This window comes from Fomitopsis serialis (genome assembly GCF_022376445.1).
Source record: "Fomitopsis serialis strain Sig1Antser10 chromosome Unknown B0H18scaffold_53, whole genome shotgun sequence".
Lineage (NCBI taxonomy): Eukaryota > Fungi > Basidiomycota > Agaricomycetes > Polyporales > Fomitopsidaceae > Fomitopsis > Fomitopsis serialis.
The window spans coordinates 145,684-163,621 of NW_025955013.1; the positions used below are offsets into that span (position 1 = coordinate 145,684).

Here is a 17,938-nt window from a genome sequence, read left to right on the forward strand (position 1 = left end):
CCCAAAATTGATATGCCTCGCCGCTCAAAAGCTTCGGCAGTGCGGGTTCCTCCCCCGCATTTCCCCCCTTCTGACTACGACAGTACTCGAACCGCCTGCTGCACCGCTGAGGACGTCGAGATGGCCGACAAGGTTACACCTCATAAAGGTCCTCCGCAAGGTGAGGCGACAGACGGTGCGAGCAAACGGCAGAACAGCGAGAGAAACGCAAAACGTTGGAAAGCCGAGATCTTCGAGCGGATCATTGAGCCCACGTCCAAAATCAAGACCTTCTTGCAAGAGTTCGTCCCGTCGAAACAGAAGACCTTCAACTGTCCCGATACACAATTCATGGCGGAAGTTCCGACTGACAAAGGAAAGGAGTTGAAGATGTATAGGCCGCTAGTAAGCATCACTTGTGCAGACATCCTGGCCGCTACTGAAAGCACCTCGCAGGTGGAAGGCCTCACAAGCCTGGTCCGCAACATTCCCGACGACAGGCGGCCTACGTTTAACAACCATGCCCATCAAACCATGCGATTCCCGTTCGCGATGTGCGACTACGCAGAGCACTCCACGATGCCAGATGTTATAGCGACAATACCGGGGCTTCCATACATCCCGCCTGCTGATCGCTGGAGGAATGTCGCGCTTGTATTCGAAGCCAAAGCTACTGCCGAGCAAGACCCGATGGTGCGGCATGCGGCTGAGCATGAGGAGACGCTCATCCAGCTGGCGAAGAGTGCGCGTAACATCATGTTCGCGCAGGGACGATTGTTCGCGTTCGTGGTTGGGATCTATGGACACCAGGCACGCATCTTCCGATTCGATCGAGCAGGGGCTGTATGTTCTCCGTCGTTCAACTACGCAGAGAATCCCAAGCTCCTGCACGAGTTCTTATGCCGCTTCCTCAACCCTACGCTCAAAGCTTGCGTGGTAGTCGGCGGCGATCCCACGTCCAATCTTGGCACCCACGAGGAGCGTACGAAGGCGCAGGAGCTGGCGGCCGAACACGACCCCTCATACAAGTATACGCAGGAAAGCAGGAAGGCGGTTCGTAAATTCGTGGTGACGGAGGGCAAAGTCGAGAAGACGTATCTAGCCTACAAGCTGATATCCGTCAATCCACGGCTCTTCTCGCGCGCGACGACGATCTGGGAGGCGTTCGAACTCGACGAGGCGGGCGAGGCGACGGGCAGGCGCGTCATCATCAAAGAGGCATGGCGGCAGTTTGTACGGCCATCGGAGATAGACTTTTATCTCATGGTGCAAGAGACTATGGAGGAGGCGGAGGAAGGTGCAACATTAGCGGAATACGGGGTTGCCAAGCTCGTGTGCAGCGATGATCTAGGCTTGCGCGAGGCCAAGGCCCTCAATATGAAGGCCAAACCGAGGGCCAAGGAAACGGAGTATGTTGGCGATTTCCCGAGGCTGAAGGTGCCTTGCGCGCGTGTACTGGGTCACCGGACTGTCTCTGCCGGGCGTTATAAGAAGGGACTTGAACATGTCGAACGAGCCCAGATGCGGCTCGTTTTCGAGACCATTGGAAAGCCAATTATCGATTTCGACTCGACGTACGAGTTGGTTAGTGCTCTCCGTGACGCAATTGAAGGTGCGTCGTGGCTCTACCTTTTGTTATGATGACGTTGACGAGGTGTGCTGCGATAGGGCATCGACGAGCGTACGAGGCTGGAGTCATTCACCGTGACGTCAGTCGTGGCAACGTCATGATAGGCAGGAGAGCGGACGGAACCTCCTTTGGCTTCATTCATGACTTCGACTATGCGTCCAACTGGAGGGCGTTCTTGGCGAAGGTGGAGACGCTGGCCGATTTGAAGAGCTGGGAAGAACACGCCCGGAAGGAATATGGACGCGACTGGCAGAAACGGTGGGGCAACAGCGATGCCAATTCTGGTGACGAGTTACCAACGGTGGTGCGGCATTCCGATCGCAATCGCAAGCAACATACGTCCCGTGATCTGAACAACGAGCGAGCCCACCGCACATCGCGCAACTCGCGTGCTCACCAACCACCAAGCGGTTCCAAGAAGGACGAACACGGACAAGCAGCTACGGCAGATCCGAACCTCGATCATAAGCAACGCACAGTGAGTCCGTCCCCTCCGTGTTCCTATCAGCGACTGACTACTGGCAGGGGACTCTGCATTTCATGGCTGTCGAGGTACTTGATCCGGGATTTAACGTTACGCACGAAGCTCGACACGACCTTGAATCCTTCTTCTGGCTGCTGGTATGGATAATCCTCCGTCACACAGCATACGATAAGCCCAACAGTGACCAAGCATGGCACGCGCTTTTCGATGGGACGACCATAGACAGCTGCCAGTCGCTCAAGATGAAGTGGCTGATTGGCCCACCGTACCCTATCGAGATAGAGGACAATCCGATGCTTGCCTGGCTTTTGGAGCGTTTTCGGAAACTCTGCCAGAAAAACTTCAACAGCCCTGATCTGGCGAAGCAGTGCATGACGCACAAGGATGTTCTTGATCTGTTCAATCTTGCTCTGCAGGATCGCGATGCATGGCCTGAGAATGACCGCGCGAAACCATGGACTCCGCCTAAACGCGATGCGCATGAAACTGCTGCTATGGCGAAGCGGTCAGGGCAACTCCGCACGAAGGGGACCCTCACCTATACCTCTCAGGGCGCGGGGCGCAGCGCATCTCAGCGCGATACACGTCGTCGAGCAGAGAAGCGCCCCGCAGCTCCGAGCCCTACCTCCGACTCGGACGCCCAGTCTGACGATGGACAGGCGGGTGCAAACGTGCCGGATGTAGGTACTTCCAAGCGTGGAGCGACATCAGGTGCAGGTCGAGGCAAGCGACAGCCTGCTGGTCTGCATGCCTTGACTGTATCGCCCTATACATCAGGAGGCCACGAAGTCCCGCCTTCGACCAACAGCGACTCGGCGGGGAGGCAAGGTTCGTCCCGCTACGATCTGCGCTCGGGGAAGACAACGAAGGTAGACGAGGTTCGGGAATCCGCGAGGAGCACGTCTCGCAAGATGGGACCCCCGCCCGCTCCAAGGACCCGCTCTGGAGGCTCGCAGACCCAGTCTTCAAGCCGTCCTGCTACCGAGCAAGATGTGAGGCCGAAGAGGGGGAGTAGCGCAACGAAGCGGACGCGTGCGCGCGGAGGCGATAACGAGATTGAGGAAGACGCTGATGTATTGCATTCCTCGAAACGTCAGAGGACGCGCAGCCAGCCTCGGGCGGACCAAAGCTCACGCAGGTCCCAGGCCAGGCGGTGATAGCATTGTTGTTGTGTAGTGTTCGTTGGTTAGACGGGCTGTTGATCTGAGTCTGTTCTGAGCCACGACTGTGACTCTGTCTGTACTTTACTTATTTGTACTGTTGCAGTAAATCGAGACGGTGTATATTTCGAACGGCGAGTCGCGCAACATCGCGGTGATTGTTGTCAATGACTGCACGACACCCCGTAGCGTCGTGCACGCTTCCTGAGGTGCTGTCATTCTCAGTCGACACAGAACGCGTCCCATGAAACGGAAATGCGGACAAGGTTGACATGGAATACTGTTTTATCAACAAGCACGGTGGCGCGGCGTAGTGACAAGAACGCGGATGTAGTTAGTGAATTCGAAGGTTGAATCACATTCGACCAGATTGACTGGTGATCACCATGCCTCCTTCTACCGTCAGTATCACAGCGGTTGTACAGCAATAAGTATCAACACACCGCAACGTATGGTCAGCATTTCGTGCGGCGAGCAGACGGGTTTCAAGGATTGAACAAGCCACATTCCATATCGGGCGGACAATGGCTGCGGCGCTGATGGGGCGGTGAAAAAACATCCATATATGGCAGGTCAATCGAACACGTGCATGGCGCGTTGGTGGCGAAGTTGGGCGCTCCCTGTCCTCCCTCATCGTCCTCAACGCGTCAGACCGCCCCCGCCCTCCGTGTAATCCTCGCTGGTCGCGCGTAAATTGAACCCTAGCACTGCCATTGTTGCAGAGTGAAACAATTGCACCGTGTCAGTGCGGAAGGTAAGTCATATCGCAGCTACTCAGGTGTGGCGAGAACGCGTCGCTGAGTCACAAGTTGAAGCCACACAGTTATCCGTGGCCCATCAGCCAATACGTCCATTTGTGGCGAAGTGCTTGTGCCCCAAAATCGATATGCCTCGCCGCTCAAAAGCTTCGGTGATGCGGGCTCCTCCCCCATACTCTTCCTCTCGTTGCCACGACCGCCCTTGCACGGCCTGTTACACTATTGATCAGTCCGACATGGCCGACAAAGTCACGCCTCGCAGGGGCGGCGATCCCGGCGAGCCTACGAATGCGGCGGATAAACGGCAGCAGAGCGAGAAAGACGCAAAGGCTTGGAAAAGCCACATACACAAGCGGATCGTCGAAGCTGTGGAGGACATCGGTTCCTTTCTGACGGAATTTGTTCACTCTGAAAAGCCCGTCCCCGCTTGTCCAGACGTTACGTTCAGCGCGAAGGTGCCTACTGGGAAAGGAAAGGAACACCGCATGTACGGGCCTCTGGTCAGTTGGCTTTACTTACTCATCTTCGCCAGCCACCTCTCACGCGGATCCACAGGTAAAAGGCCTGACCAGCCTAGTGCGCCAGTTCGAAAAGAAGAAACGACCGGAGTTCGTGAACCATGCACACAATGTCATGCGATTCCCATTTGCTCTCGGCGACGACGACCAGCATGTCACAAAACCGGACGTCGTAGCGACCATCCCCGAACTCCCGTATATCCCCCTCTTGATCGCTGGCGAAATGTCGCCGTGGTTTTCGAGGCCAAACCATGTGACACGGATGATCCCATGGTGACTTGCACGGAGGCGCACGAGGAGACGCTCGTCCAGCTGGCCAAGAGTGCGCGCAACATCATGCTTGCGCAGGGCCGATTGTTCGCCTTCGTCATCGGGATCTACGGACACAAGGCACGCATCTTCCGTTTTGATCGAGCAGGGGCCGTATGTTCTCCGCCATTCGATTATATGAAGGAGCCCCAAATTCTGCACGCGTTTTTCTACCGCTTTCTCAACCCGAAGCAGGAGGGTTGCGTGGTTGTTGGCGACGATCCGACCTCTAGTTTGGGCACTCATGAGGATCGCGCACGAGTGCAGGATTTGACGCAGAAGTACGATCCTTCGTACACGTACACGGCGGAGAATAGGAAGGCCGTCCGTCGATTCATAGTGACTAATGGCAAAGAGAAGACGACGTATCTGGCGTACAAGCTGATATTCGTTAACCCACGACTCTTCTCGCGCGCGACGACGATCTGGGAGGCCTTTGAACTTGACGAACAGGGCGAAGGGACGGGCAAACGTGTCGTTATCAAGGAGGCCTGGCGACAATTCGTGCGGGCATCGGAGATCGGCTTCTATCGCTTATTTCAGGAGGCAGCAGACGAGGCAGAGGAGAGTACAGCATTGTCTTTCGCCAACATCGCCGAGTTCGAATATGGCGATGATCTGGGCTTGCGAGAGGCAAGGAAGCTGGCCGGCGAGGACAAGGACACTGTGGCACCGTCTACCGCAGATGAATGTTTCGAAGATTTTCCTGAACTGGATGTGCCTTACTGGCACGTCGTGGGACATAGGACCGTAACCGCCCGCTGCCGAGACGGGGACATCGAGTACAACGAGCGCAGTCAAACGCGGTTGGTTTCGAAGACGATCGGAGTGCCGATCACTGACTTTGAGTCAACGTACGAGTTGGCTACGGCTCTCCGGGACGCCATAGAGGGTACGTCGAATTGCTACAATGGGAGATGAATGAAGTGTTCACGTCGGATTTTCCAACAGGGCATCGACAAGCCTATGTGGCTGGAGTCGTCCACAGAGACATCAGTAATGGCAACGTCATGATTGCCCGCAGACCGGATGGTTCAATCATAGGCTTCATTCATGACTTCGATTACGCATTCAGCTGGAAACGATTCCTGCGGGGCTCAGGGAGGCCCGTCAACATGAAGCAGTGGGACAAATACGTTCGAGATGAGTACAAGGACGTCATGCAGACCATGTTACAGCGAATGGTAGCCAAGATGCGCGGCAACTCCACCGGCGAACCTGCGCCGAACCCTAAAGACCCAAAGAACGACCACAAGCAGCGAACGGTAGGCCAGCCATTCTACTCGTGCGCCCATGACTAATACATGATCTAAGGGTACACTACACTTCATGGCGATCGAAGTTCTCAACGAGCACGCAGACATTCCACACGAAGCTCAGTATGACCTCGAGTCCTTCTACTGGTTGCTGGTGTGGATCGTCCTGCGGCACACTGCCTATCTGCATCTTGATGGCGAGCAGGCCTGGCACCGTCTATTCGACGCAAGGTTGCACGAAAGCATAGCTCTTAAAGAGTCATGGCTGAGGAAAGAACCGTCAGTGATGGTCGAATCCAACGAAGCGTTGACAGGCCTCCTGGAGGACTTCAGGAAGCTCTGTAAGAGAAACCACGAAGACCCTGACGCTCGTATGACTCACGAGGAAGTCCTGGCGATTTTCAACAAGGCATTGGAGAAGCGCGACGCTTGGCCCAAGGACGACCGCGCGAAACCCTGGACTCCACCCAAGTATGACCCAGTCGGTGAGATACCGGGTATGGAGAGGCCATCTGGTCAACGCCGCAGCAAGGGCACCCTCACCTACACCTCTCAAGGGGCATCGCGCGACATATCGAGTTATCTTCCCCGGCCTCCCGTTCCGACTCGCCGTGCCAACGAACTTCACGAGGGACAGCAAACGGAGACGGAGACGGATTCATCCGATACCGATGCGCAGGATGCAGCGAAGGCAGCCAGGCGGAAGGGTCGGGCGAGAGTTGCCCGCGGTCAATCGACTGGAGGACGAACCGCCACTACGCGTACCTCGACTACAGAGTCTAACGCTGTTGGCACCCACGAGATCCCCCCATCAAGTGACGGCGGTTCATCTCAATCACACCCGTCCGGCTACCTTCTTCGTTCGGTGAAGACCAAGAAGGCGGACGAGGTTCAACAGTCAACCAGCAGCACCTCTCCCAAGATGGGACCTCCCCCTGCTCCGAGGACCCGCTCTCGAGTCCGAGGGTCGCAGAGCCAATCGTCCAAACGGCCTGCTAGTAGACAGGGCGGCGCCTCGAAACGAGGGAGCAGCGCGACGAAGCGGACTCGCACTCGTGAAGAAGAGGACGAAGACGACGTCGGAGATGACGCTGGGTCGTCTCACTCATCGAAACGTCCGCGGACTCTGAGCAACCCTCGAAACACTAGGTCATCGCGCAAGCCACGGGGCAAGCGTACATGAAGGCTAGCTCACCAGCGTCGTGTTATGTGGCCGCAAATTGTTGTCGCGTAGCTGCTAGCGTTACTACCACGGATTACTTGACAACGGAGAAGCATCGTTTCTCTGCAAGTGGCGTATTATGTAGATCGTGTACGTTCTGGCTTTCCACTGTATTGATCTTGTGTAATTGTACTGTAACATACGAGCTATCCGCAATCGTCGAACGGTAGAAGACAGGTGTTTCCCATCATATTCCAATCGCCCCGGACATCCTCCCTCCACCCGTCTGAACCACCCGTACAGAACAAGTGACCCACACATAAATGAGCAGCATAGACGTGGAAAGCATGCCATTTCGAGAATGTTGCAACAACAGAAAGCGACGACTGGTGACACTAAGCTACGCAACTCGACATCAAGATCGTTAGAACACAGACAAGCGTTTCGTACTTTTCGCGGCGCGCCCCCGGCGCGCGACCGTCCACTGGATGCTGGTCCGTCTCCCCAAAGAATGCAAAATCACAACCCGCCAGCCCAGACCAGAGGACACCCGCACGCCGTGCGCCCGCCCACCCCCTCTCGCCCACTCCACTCACCACCACGGCCACCACCGAAGGGATTAGCAGTTTACTTTTGCGGCGGCGGTGCACCCCGTCCACGCCCGCCAGGGCCTCCGCGCCCGCGGAAGCCACCACCCCGTCCCCGGTCGCCACCCATCGGCCCGCCGCGCGGCGGCGGGCGCTCACTGCGCTCCTTGCGAGTCTCCACGAAGATCCTCGCGTTGCCCTCCGCGCCCTCGATGCGGATGCCGCCCTCGCCGCCCTGCGGAATCGGGAGCGACGCGACGATCGCGCGCCGTGCCGCGTCGAGCTGCGTGAACTCGAGGAACGCGCACGCCTTGTTGCGCAGGACCTCGCACTCCTTGATCGGCCCGAACCGCTCGGTGAGCGTCTTCTTCAGCGCCGCGTCCGAGATGTTCTCCGTCACGCTCTGCGGAGGGGTCAGTATCACGGTCACGCGCTCTGGGGATGAACGTACCTTGACGAAGCACTGGGGCGTCGCGACTGTCTGAGCAGCGACCAGGCTCGGATGCGCGTGTTGCACCGTTGGCCGCGTCGTCACATGCGGCGCGGGCGACTGAGGTCCGTTGACCGGGACTGGCGTGCCCGTCATCACAGGAGCCTCGCTCACACCACGCGCGTCATTTGCCACCGCCGCGCCCCACTTGTTCGAGTCCTTCGCCGCCAGGTTTGCCCAGGTCTTCCGCTGAGGTGGCTGCTGAGGCTGGGGAGCGGCAGGAGCAGGAGCAGGAGCAGGCTGAGCCACTGGTGGTGGAGCGGCCTGTGGTGGCGGCGGCTGCGGTGCGGGGACAACTGGTGCGGGGAGCGGCTGCTCCTTCGGTGGGGGCGACACGGGCGGGGGCGACGCTGTTGCTGGTGGCTCCGGGGCGGGCGATGGCGACCTGGGGGGAGTTAGAATAGCTTCCTGTTCGTGCTCCGGGTGCACACCGTTGGGCTGCTGCTGCACAGGCTCAGGTGTAGGTGCAGGTTCGGGAGTAGGAGGCGCCGGGGGCTCCTCCGGCGCAGGAGCAGGCGGGGGCGTAGGTGACGCGACGGGCTCCGGAAGGAACTCAATGGGAGCGGGTGGCACGGGCGACGGCGAAGAAGGTGCTGGCGGAGCAGGGGAGACCTGCACGGCAGGGGCCGTGGAGCAGCAGAGTCAACATCACTCGCCTGGTCGTCCTCAACGGCCTCCTCCTTGAGGAAACGGAAGATGTCGTTGAGCACAAAGTAGCCGTTGGGCTGCTCGGCGAGGAAGAACGTCTGGACAAACTTGCGCCAGGGCTCGCCCTGATTTGACATCTCACCGATGACCTGGATGATGATGCCGCCGTTTGCAGAGGACTGAGCGTCGACCGAGTGTATGAAGACTTTGCAATCTTGGAAACCGATGGAAGTGATTTTATTGTGAATTTCCTGACACGAACGTCAGCCCGACGCCCTGTACCGGTGACTGCGGTGTAATGCGAGTTCCGCGAGTGCAATGCATCCGCTGGGAACGGGAGGCCCGCCAGTGCCGACGCGCTGAGCGCACCCTGGCCTCCCACGCGTATTACGAAGCACGACGCGTCAGCACCGGGCTGGATGGGATACGCACCTGCTGGCCAAAGCACGGCTTGATATCCTCGCCCTCCAAGCCATGGACAAATGTAGAGGCTTTAGTGTAGAAGCAGTGCAAACGATTGGGCTGTTTGTTAACAAACGTGTAGTATTGCGGGACGAATTGCCAGCCGACTTCGGAAGGATTGACGGTGGAAGTGCCGTTGGTGTTCATGATGGTGCTACTGCGGTCTATTCAGCATAAGAAACGTGCCCTGAAGAGATGTGCTCACCGTGAAAATGGGAGATGATGCGGGGGAGAAGGTGCGTGTGGGCCACGGAGGCAGCAGAGTCGAAGGACAACAAATTACCAGACGCCCTGACGCGACCACCGTGCCACTCATTCGCACTCCGTCAAGCTCCGCGGTACTCTGCCACAACACATCGACGCTGGAATAGACAACGAGTTGTACCAGTGGCCCTTTTGTCGCAGGCCAGGTTGTCGCTGCCGTGGCCGTACACGACGCCTCAAATGCTGGTGCATCAATATGATGGGAATACGACCATGTGGGCCACCCTGGGCCACCTCGTCTCGCCCTGTCTGGCCGAGACTTGCAAGTCTTATCGGAGCCCGAATATCGTGGAGACGCCTCACATTTCCCTTCAGTTCGTCGCAAGTTCGTCGTCTCGACTCTCGAGGGCATCATGCTCTTGAGCATCATTTCGTTTGCCGTCTTGCGGGATAACTGCAATAGCTTTCTCTGCCCTACACATATGGACGGTCGATATAGCTCTCTGTGACAAGCTGACCGGCATATTAAATGAAGAGTAGGCCTACACTCTCTCGTGAAGCATGCCCAAAGCATGCCGCCCGCTCGCAGCTCACCGAACGTGTTGAGCGAAGGTGGCGTAATGATACAGGTGTACTCAGTGGGTTCCAATTTCTCTTCGAGTTGGTGACCTAATCTATGTGATGCCCAGAGTTCAATTCGAGTTAACAACCGTTAAGGGACGCATGCGGTTTTTCCCAAAACACACCACTTTGGCAGCAACCGAACGCGAAGTGCGTGGTCAGAGGACGTCGGAATATTCGATTCATATGCTAATGTACAATCCTTTCGTATACAGGTGTGTCCTATGCTGTTCGCAATCGCCGTTGTCTACATTCGGCTGTTTTCGTACCACATTTCAAGACACCGTTGTGGCGGTCGCGCTCGAGCTCGAGACGTCCGTTGACGAGGCCGATGAGAAGGCGCTGTCCGTAGTCGACGAGCTGACGGTGCCGTTGTCGCTGTGGTGGTGGTGCCCCTGACTGGTGCCGTTCGTGGGAGCAGCAGACGAGCCGCTGGACGTCGGGGTCGGGAGGCAAAGCAGCGGCGGGATGGTGATGGTGAACGGCTGCGTGCCCAACACACCGCTCAGCACGGTCCCGTCGTCGGAGCTGTCCTGGCGCTTCTGCACTTCCGCACCACCGCCGTTCATGTCGGCGGGAGGCGTGGCCGACGCGGTGGCGGTCGTAATTGACTGCCTCGTGATCGTCTGCGTCACCGTCGTGGTCGTGAGGGTGATAGAGATCGGCCCGGCGGGCGCTGCGGGAGGTAGGGTAAGGACAACTGCTTCATGGGGTTTGGCGGTACTCACAGGCTTGGGCACCGTAGGTGCAAGCTGCCACGACGACCGCGGCAAGGGAAGTGAACTTGGCGTTGAAGATCATGGCGGACCGGTGCTGGCAGGCGAAGATGTGCGAGCAAAAACGTGAATGCGGCGGATCGATAACTGTGTCCCCGGACCCGGACACCGCTGTCTATATACTCTTCGAAGTTTAGGTCAGAGTCACGAAGCCCTGCAATGACGATACCAATGTGTCCTCGGCGAGACCATGTCCCGAATACGTCTGCTCGGTAACAAATGAGGCATGCAGGTCGTCAGGCCGCCCCGGATTTCAACGGCCCGCATTGCATGCTCCCAGCGGCCTGCTCCTTCACTGCATCATACCCGACCGAGCCCGCTGCCTAAACACATCGCAATACCCGCCGCTCCCCTCCTTGCGCACGGAATAACCATGCGTAATGTGTTATGTCACTCCATCGTTGTCGGATGCTACCATCAGGCTGGGCCTTCAATTTTTCCGCACGGCGATACGATTCGCCACCTCGGCGGCCCCGTCGTTCGTGTTCAAGCCCCAAGGTACGAATGTCGGTGTGTTTTCAGCTTAGCAACTATGCAGCCCCAAACTCACAAGGTTTAGGAATGACCGCTCCACCGTATGGCACCGCGGCGGAACCAAAGGCGCACAGTCTAAATCGGGACTTCCCGCCTGTCCTACTTACGCGCTACATATGACGCGTACCAATGTGTCGGCAGTTGGTGAGTTACTCAATGACATCCTTGCGAGATATCAGACTGCGATAGTGGAGGTCTCACATATTAGCAGCACGGCCCAACGGCACAAACCGCGATAACTTCTTCACCACAGCTGAGTTACTCATTGGAATTTGGACGATCCCCGCTTCACTCGGTGTATCGTTGAAATCCACAGCGCTCCACAGAAAGCGGCACCGATAATACTGACGCGCTCGATCGTGTGTGGGCGTTCAGGAACATCCGGCGATCGAGCTGTCGTCGGCTCCGACGTTGCAACCATGATTGGACTCCGGCCTCAACGTTCAACGTTCAACGCTTACCGGGATGAAGGGGAGAACAGTTCTGTAGTTGTTTTGCCTTGTCGTGTGACCTCTCTGTTGCTGAATATGATGTGTTGTACGTCGCATGAAATCAAGCAGACCTGCGGAAGATGACATCACGCAACGCCGAGCCTCACGAAAGGCCTGCTCGATGACCACACGAACGTCGGAATCTCCGCTCTGTAACCGACTTGGCGTGACAAACGGTGGACAGCTCGCCGACCGACATGACGGGTATATAGCATGCGTGAATGGTAAACTAAGATTCACAACACAGCCCACCGCCGCACATTTGCAGAGACACCTCGATCCTCTGTTCAACACGATGTTCGGCTCCTCGAAGACAGCGCTTGCCCTTCTCGTCGCAGCATGCGCAACACTCGGTGTCAACGCCGGTGAGTAACCTCGCACCTTCACTAGTAGTCCGCCTTCCCTGATTCTGACCCACCCTCGTCTCAGTTCCTGCCCCGCCGGCGGAATCCACCCAGACGCGCACCGTGACCATCACGCACATCACACGCACGACGACGTTCGTCCCCGAGACGATCACCGTCATCCGGCCGACGCACACGACGAGCGCAGACTCCGGCGAGGTGAGAGGCGCCAGGTAGCGGACCACCCTGAAGCCCCCGGACCGATCTTTACGGGCTTCCCGTCCGGGCACTAATACGACCTGCGGCGAGGTGAACGCCATAGATTGGATGGCGAAGGAAGGAACTGGTGGCAATATTTTGTACGATACTTAGTTTGGCATAGTTTGACGTCGCAATTCAGTCCGACCAACGATTAGAGTGGTGTATGCTTGAGCCTCAAACAAAGATCTTGAGTGGTGGAGGTTGTCCGATTAGGAGACGGGGATATAATGCTTTGTTCACTCTGCACCGTACTATCGTCCACAGCTGTTCCCGGAGCGGCGTGTCTCTGGCTAGCGTACATAGTGGGCAGTACTCCGTACGACGAATTCCATGAAGCCTGCTTGAGAATTGCGATACTCCGGAGATGAGTTGGTTTCAGCCACTTGCTTCCGCGACGTATTGCGTTCACAGACCACATCCTTCAAAACCAGTTTTCAGTCAGACCGCACTTGTGATCCGGGACATGATACACGTACCGTCATGACTTTCAAACTATATCATTCCTAGTCACTTGTTTTTCATTCGTGCTAGGCGCAGGAGCGGCAGCCGTGGTTGAGGAAGACATGCTCGCGGAGCCGTTCGCACAATTCTGCTGTGCGTTTGGTGCGCCCAGATCCGCAATGTCTTCGCCACAGCCGGTATCGCCGGCGTGAACCAGAACGTCGGGTACCTCCTCTGCACGTTGTTCACCAGCAGCGCCGTCACTAGCACGAGCATGCTCGACAGGAGGACGACGGGGAGGTAATACCAGCTGAGGTGCCATACGTCGTCGTCTAGCGCGGGAAGCAGGGCCGTCGCGCCTGCGGGCGGATGTGTCGTTCCGGTGATTTGCATTGCGACGATGGCGGCGGACGTGGAGAGGGACGCGGCGAGCCACCGGATGGACTCGAAGTGCGGGCTGAGCGAGAAGAGCTTGGTGATGCATAGCCCCAAGAGGGCAGAGATGAAGTGTCCGCCGATGAGAGCGCGAGGCTGCGCGAGAGGTGCCTCGATCGCACCGTAGCATAGGACGGCTGACGCACCCTGTTCAGATTCTATGTGAGCCTACTACGTTCAAATCTTTTCACGAATTGACTCACATAGGATGCAATCATGGAAGGCACGCCGCGGTCAATGAAATATCGTGCGTGGCCAAACACGGCTTGTAAAACGCATAGTCCGGAGAAAGCACCGATGAAGACCAAAACCAGACGAGGTACTGCGAGCGGTTTGGCGGCGGTGTTGCACGATACCCAAGCCAACGAGTAATCCATGGTGGATAGTGAGCGAGACGATGAGTTGAATTCGGCATGTATGACATTGAGTATAGGAGGGTCAGCAACAACTGACTAGTCCAGAGGAAATACTGATCGCTTGATGAAATATTCGAGTATTACCCGCCGTGCCTTGAACTGGACTGAATGACACCAGAGGTGGGCGGGGCGAACCTGAGGAGTTGAGCGGTGAAAGACGGCCGGCCATGCATGGATATCCACAACCGTATAAATATTTGAGGACGTCTTCTGCGCGCCTGCAATGCCCTGCGCCGTGACTCAAGCAGGCGGACTCGGAGGAGGCTCGGAACTACATCTGGCGCTCAATGAGCAATGTTTTCGCAACTACCCGGGACAGGCCGGAGCACATTACCATATATAGAATTTTAGTATAGGCTTACGTGCGCGGCTCTGCCAACTTGACCTTCCAAGCTTCCTCGCCCGCGGGAGGAGGGACCATCATGGGGCGTCCACGTCGTCGGGATTTCTCATCGATCCATCCGAGTAGCTTAATTCAACCGGTGAGTAGGAGTGTTATTTATGCGTCGGACGCAGCGGCCGGTGAATATCGAGCTCCAGGGCGGTGAGTAAAAGGGCCTGCGGTTGAGAATTGAAGGCCAATACACCGAAGGTACTAGCTATGCACGCACTGAACACATCGCTAGCCAGCTTGAGGTTTCGAAGATCAATCCGAGATTTCTCTAGTCAACCAAGTTGAGATAGCACATCAATAACGTGGACACGGTACGTTCGGTGCTTCCAGTAGGCACGGACCTATATCAACGCAGGACTCCAGAATTGACGCCACCTGAACTCCATACGTACTATCGGGAAAGTTAAATGATAGTGATAGGAGTCCCGATATCACCGTACTCGCGCCTCAGATTCAGACGCGAAAACGACCAAGCAGCGCCACGCTACGGCGTCAGAATGATTCCGTCTCCTCCATAATGACGCGCACGAATAAATACAAGCCAGATACAGATACTTCGGAGACGAACTACTAGTATGATACAGTCCACAATGTCAGTATCACCTCATGCGTCATACACCAGGCCAACTATTATACCGTCTGACCGACGAAAGCACAGACCGGCATTCTGTCACCGCCTGGACCGGGGCTTGCGAGAGCTCTGGCTGGTCCGAGGCTGAGGCTTGCTGAGCGTCCTTTGACGTTTCGACGAATGCGATACATCAGCGTCGTCCTCAACCACGTCGTCGCCTCCGCGCGCACTGGCACGAGTCCGCTTCGACGTGCTGCTCCCCCTCTTCGACGCCACGTCTTGCCTACCAGCAGGACGGCTTGAAGACTGGGTCTGCGAGCGGCCAGAACGCGTCCTTGGGGCGGGCGGAGGTCCCATCTCGCGAGACGTGCTCCTCGCGGATTGCTGACCCTCGTCTACCTTCTTCGTCTTCGCCGAGCGCAGATCATAGTGCGGATGCTTCTCCACCGAGTCGCTGTTGGTCGAAGGCGGGACTTCGTGGCCTCCTGATGTATGGGCCGACGTAGTCAAGGTATGTAGAGCAGCAGGCCGTCGCTTGCCTCGAACCGCGCCTGAAGTTGCTCCACGCTTGGAAGTACCTACGTTCGGCACGTTTGCACCCGCCCGTCCGTCATCAGACTGGGCGTCCGAATCGGGGGTAGGATTTGGAGCTGCGGGACGCTTCTCTGCTCGACGCTGTGTATCGCGCTTAGATGCACTGCGCCCCGCGCCCTGAGTGGTATAGGTGAGGGTCCCCTTCGTGCGTAACTGCCCTGACCGCTTCTCCATAGCATCCGGTTCGTCCGCTCTACCTTTGGGCGGAGTCCATGGTTTTGCCCGGTCGTTCTCAGGCCACGCATGCTGTTTCTCCAGAGCGTGATTGAAGAGATCGAGGACCTGTTCATGCGTCATGCAGCTGTGCTCCAGGTTAAGGTTATCATTGTTCGTCTTGCAGAGCTTTCGGAACTTCTCCAATAGCCGCGTGAGCCTCTCATTTCCCTCGACTTTGAGAGGCCGCTTTTTTGATTTGTTCAGCCACTTCATCTTGAGTGACAGGCAATTCTCTATTGTCCCCCCGTCAAAAAGTGTATGCCACGCACGGTCTCCTTTGGCATGAATGTACGCTGTATGGCGTAGGACTATCCATACCAGCAGCCAATAGAAGGATTCGAGGTCGTGCCGAGCTTCGTGCGTGACGCTGAAGCTCTCGTCAAGTACCTCGACGGCCATGAAATATAACGTCCCCTGTCAATGATCAGCAATCGTCAGACACGCGAACAAGATGACTGGCTCACCGTGCGTTGCTTATGATCAAGTTTCGAGTCCTTCGTGGTGGGTTGCTCGCGTTGACTGGTCGAGTTGTTCGGCATGCATTGAGCTGGTTCGCTACTCGAATTGTCATCACTGTCGCTCCATTCCACCGCACTCGACTCTCCCGCCTGCTCCCGCCAGTCGCGTCCATATTCTGCCCCAGCGTATTGTTCCCAGCTGTGCAATTCGGATGGGATGTTCTTGCTCACCAAGAACGCCTTCCAGTTGAATGCATGGTCGAAGTCATGAATGAAGCCGAAGGACGTTCCGTCTGCTCTTCTGCCTATCATGACGTTGCCGCCACTGACATCTCGGTGAATAACGCCAGCCTCATACGCTCGTCGATGCCCTATCGCAGCACACTCGTCAACGTCATCATAACAAGGTAGGCACGACGCACCTTCAATTGCGTCACGGAGAGCACTAACCACTCGTACGTCGAGTCGAAATCGTGATTGGCTTTCCAATGGTCTCGAAAACGAGCCGCATCTGTCCTCGCTCGTTGTGTTCAAGGCCCTTGCCATAATGCCCGGCAGAGACAGTCCGGTGTCCCAGTACACGCGCGCAAGGCACCTTCAGTCTCGGGAAATCACCAACGTACTCTTTCGCCTTGGACTTCGTCTTGGCCTTCTTATTGAGGGCCTTGGCCTCGCGCAACCCTAGATCATCGCTGCACACGATCTTGGCAACCCCGTATTCCGCTAATGTTACACCTTCCTCCGCCTCCTCAGCCACAGCCTCCTGCACCATGAGATAAAAATCTATCTCCGATGGCCGTACAAACTGCCGCCAGGTGTCTTTGATGACAACGTGCCTGCCTGTCGCTTCGCCCTCTTTGTCAAGTTCGAACGCCTCCCAGATCGTCGTCGCGCACGAAAAGAGCCGTGGATTGACGGATATCAGCTTGTAGGCTAGATACGTCTTCTTGGTTTTGCCCTCCGTCACTACGAATCGACGGACCACCTTCCTGTTTTCCGGCATATACTCGTATGAAGGGTCGTGCTCAGCCGCCAGCTCCTGTGCCTGCATACGTTCCTTGTGGGTGCCAAGACTGGACGTGGGATCGCCGCCGACTACCACACAAGCTTTGAGCGTAGGGTTGAGGAAGCGGCAGAAGAACTCGTGCAGGAGCTTGGGATTCTCTGCGTAGTTGAACGACGGAGAACATACAGCCCCTGCTCGATCGAATCGGAAGATGCGTGCCTCGTGTCCATAGATCCCGACCACGAATGCGAACAATCGTCCCTGCGCGGACATGATGTTACACGCGCTCTTGGCCAGCTGGATGGGCGTGTCCTCATGCTCGGCCGCATGCCGCACCATGGGATCTTGCGCGGCAGTAGCTTTCACTTCGAATACAAGCGCGACGTTCCTCCAGCGATCAGCAGGCGAGATGTATGGAAGCCCCGGAATCCTCGCTATAACATCCGGCTTCGTGGAGTGCTCTTCGTCGTCGCACATCGCAAACGGGGATCGCATGGTTTGATGGGCATGGTTGTGAAACATAGGCCGCTTGTCATCGGGAATGTTGCGGACCAGGCTTGTGAGGCCTTTCACCTGCAAGGTGCTTTCAGTAGCGGCCAGGACATCTGCACGAGTGGTGCTTACTAGCGGCCTATACATCTTCAACTCCTTTCCTTTACCAGTCGGAACCGTCGCCATGAATTTTGTATCAGGACATTTGAAGGTCTTCTGTTTCGACGGGACGAACTCTTGC

General features: G+C 56.8%; 6 protein-coding genes across 6 annotated transcripts; 3 read left to right on the forward strand and 3 right to left on the reverse strand.

Moving 5' to 3' along the window:
- Nucleotides 1-171: 171 nt before the first annotated feature.
- On the forward strand, nucleotides 172-3,108 carry B0H18DRAFT_1105601 (uncharacterized protein; the record flags this gene model as incomplete). Its single annotated transcript, XM_048032660.1, has 5 exons — nucleotides 172-384; nucleotides 436-1,591; nucleotides 1,648-2,087; nucleotides 2,135-2,921; nucleotides 2,963-3,108. Exons 1-5 carry the CDS (start codon nucleotides 331-333, stop codon nucleotides 3,106-3,108), a joined length of 2,583 nt encoding a protein of 860 aa, XP_047891410.1. The 5' UTR covers nucleotides 172-330.
- A 1,139-nt stretch (nucleotides 3,109-4,247) lies between these two features.
- On the forward strand, nucleotides 4,248-7,277 carry B0H18DRAFT_1120886 (uncharacterized protein; the record flags this gene model as incomplete). Its single annotated transcript, XM_048034226.1, has 5 exons — nucleotides 4,248-4,511; nucleotides 4,567-4,782; nucleotides 4,818-5,730; nucleotides 5,790-6,103; nucleotides 6,153-7,277. 5 exons carry the CDS (start codon nucleotides 4,248-4,250, stop codon nucleotides 7,275-7,277), a joined length of 2,832 nt encoding a protein of 943 aa, XP_047891411.1.
- A 606-nt stretch (nucleotides 7,278-7,883) lies between these two features.
- Nucleotides 7,884-10,038, reverse strand: B0H18DRAFT_935306 (uncharacterized protein; the record flags this gene model as incomplete). Its single annotated transcript, XM_048041787.1, has 5 exons — nucleotides 9,649-10,038; nucleotides 9,414-9,600; nucleotides 8,986-9,232; nucleotides 8,295-8,926; nucleotides 7,884-8,246 (listed from the first exon to the last, which is right to left on the reverse strand). Exons 2-5 carry the CDS (start codon nucleotides 9,588-9,590, stop codon nucleotides 7,884-7,886), a joined length of 1,419 nt encoding a protein of 472 aa, XP_047891412.1. The 5' UTR covers nucleotides 9,591-9,600; nucleotides 9,649-10,038.
- Nucleotides 10,039-10,543: 505 nt separating this feature from the next.
- On the reverse strand, nucleotides 10,544-11,069 carry B0H18DRAFT_1120888 (uncharacterized protein; the record flags this gene model as incomplete). Its single annotated transcript, XM_048034227.1, has 2 exons — nucleotides 10,544-10,944; nucleotides 10,997-11,069. The coding sequence occupies 2 exons, from the start codon at nucleotides 11,067-11,069 to the stop codon at nucleotides 10,544-10,546; spliced, it is 474 nt and encodes a 157-aa protein (XP_047891413.1).
- B0H18DRAFT_513637 (uncharacterized protein) lies at nucleotides 10,985-11,919 on the forward strand. Its single transcript, XM_048038383.1, has 2 exons — nucleotides 10,985-11,554; nucleotides 11,604-11,919. The coding sequence occupies exons 1-2, from the start codon at nucleotides 11,271-11,273 to the stop codon at nucleotides 11,815-11,817; spliced, it is 498 nt and encodes a 165-aa protein (XP_047891414.1). The 5' UTR covers nucleotides 10,985-11,270; the 3' UTR covers nucleotides 11,818-11,919.
- Nucleotides 11,920-12,888: 969 nt separating this feature from the next.
- B0H18DRAFT_1017872 (HPP family-domain-containing protein) lies at nucleotides 12,889-14,218 on the reverse strand. Its single transcript, XM_048029331.1, has 5 exons — nucleotides 13,902-14,218; nucleotides 13,754-13,872; nucleotides 13,308-13,697; nucleotides 13,151-13,266; nucleotides 12,889-13,093 (listed from the first exon to the last, which is right to left on the reverse strand). The coding sequence occupies exons 1-4, from the start codon at nucleotides 13,972-13,974 to the stop codon at nucleotides 13,162-13,164; spliced, it is 687 nt and encodes a 228-aa protein (XP_047891415.1). The 5' UTR covers nucleotides 13,975-14,218; the 3' UTR covers nucleotides 12,889-13,093; nucleotides 13,151-13,161.
- Nucleotides 14,219-17,938: the final 3,720 nt, after the last annotated feature.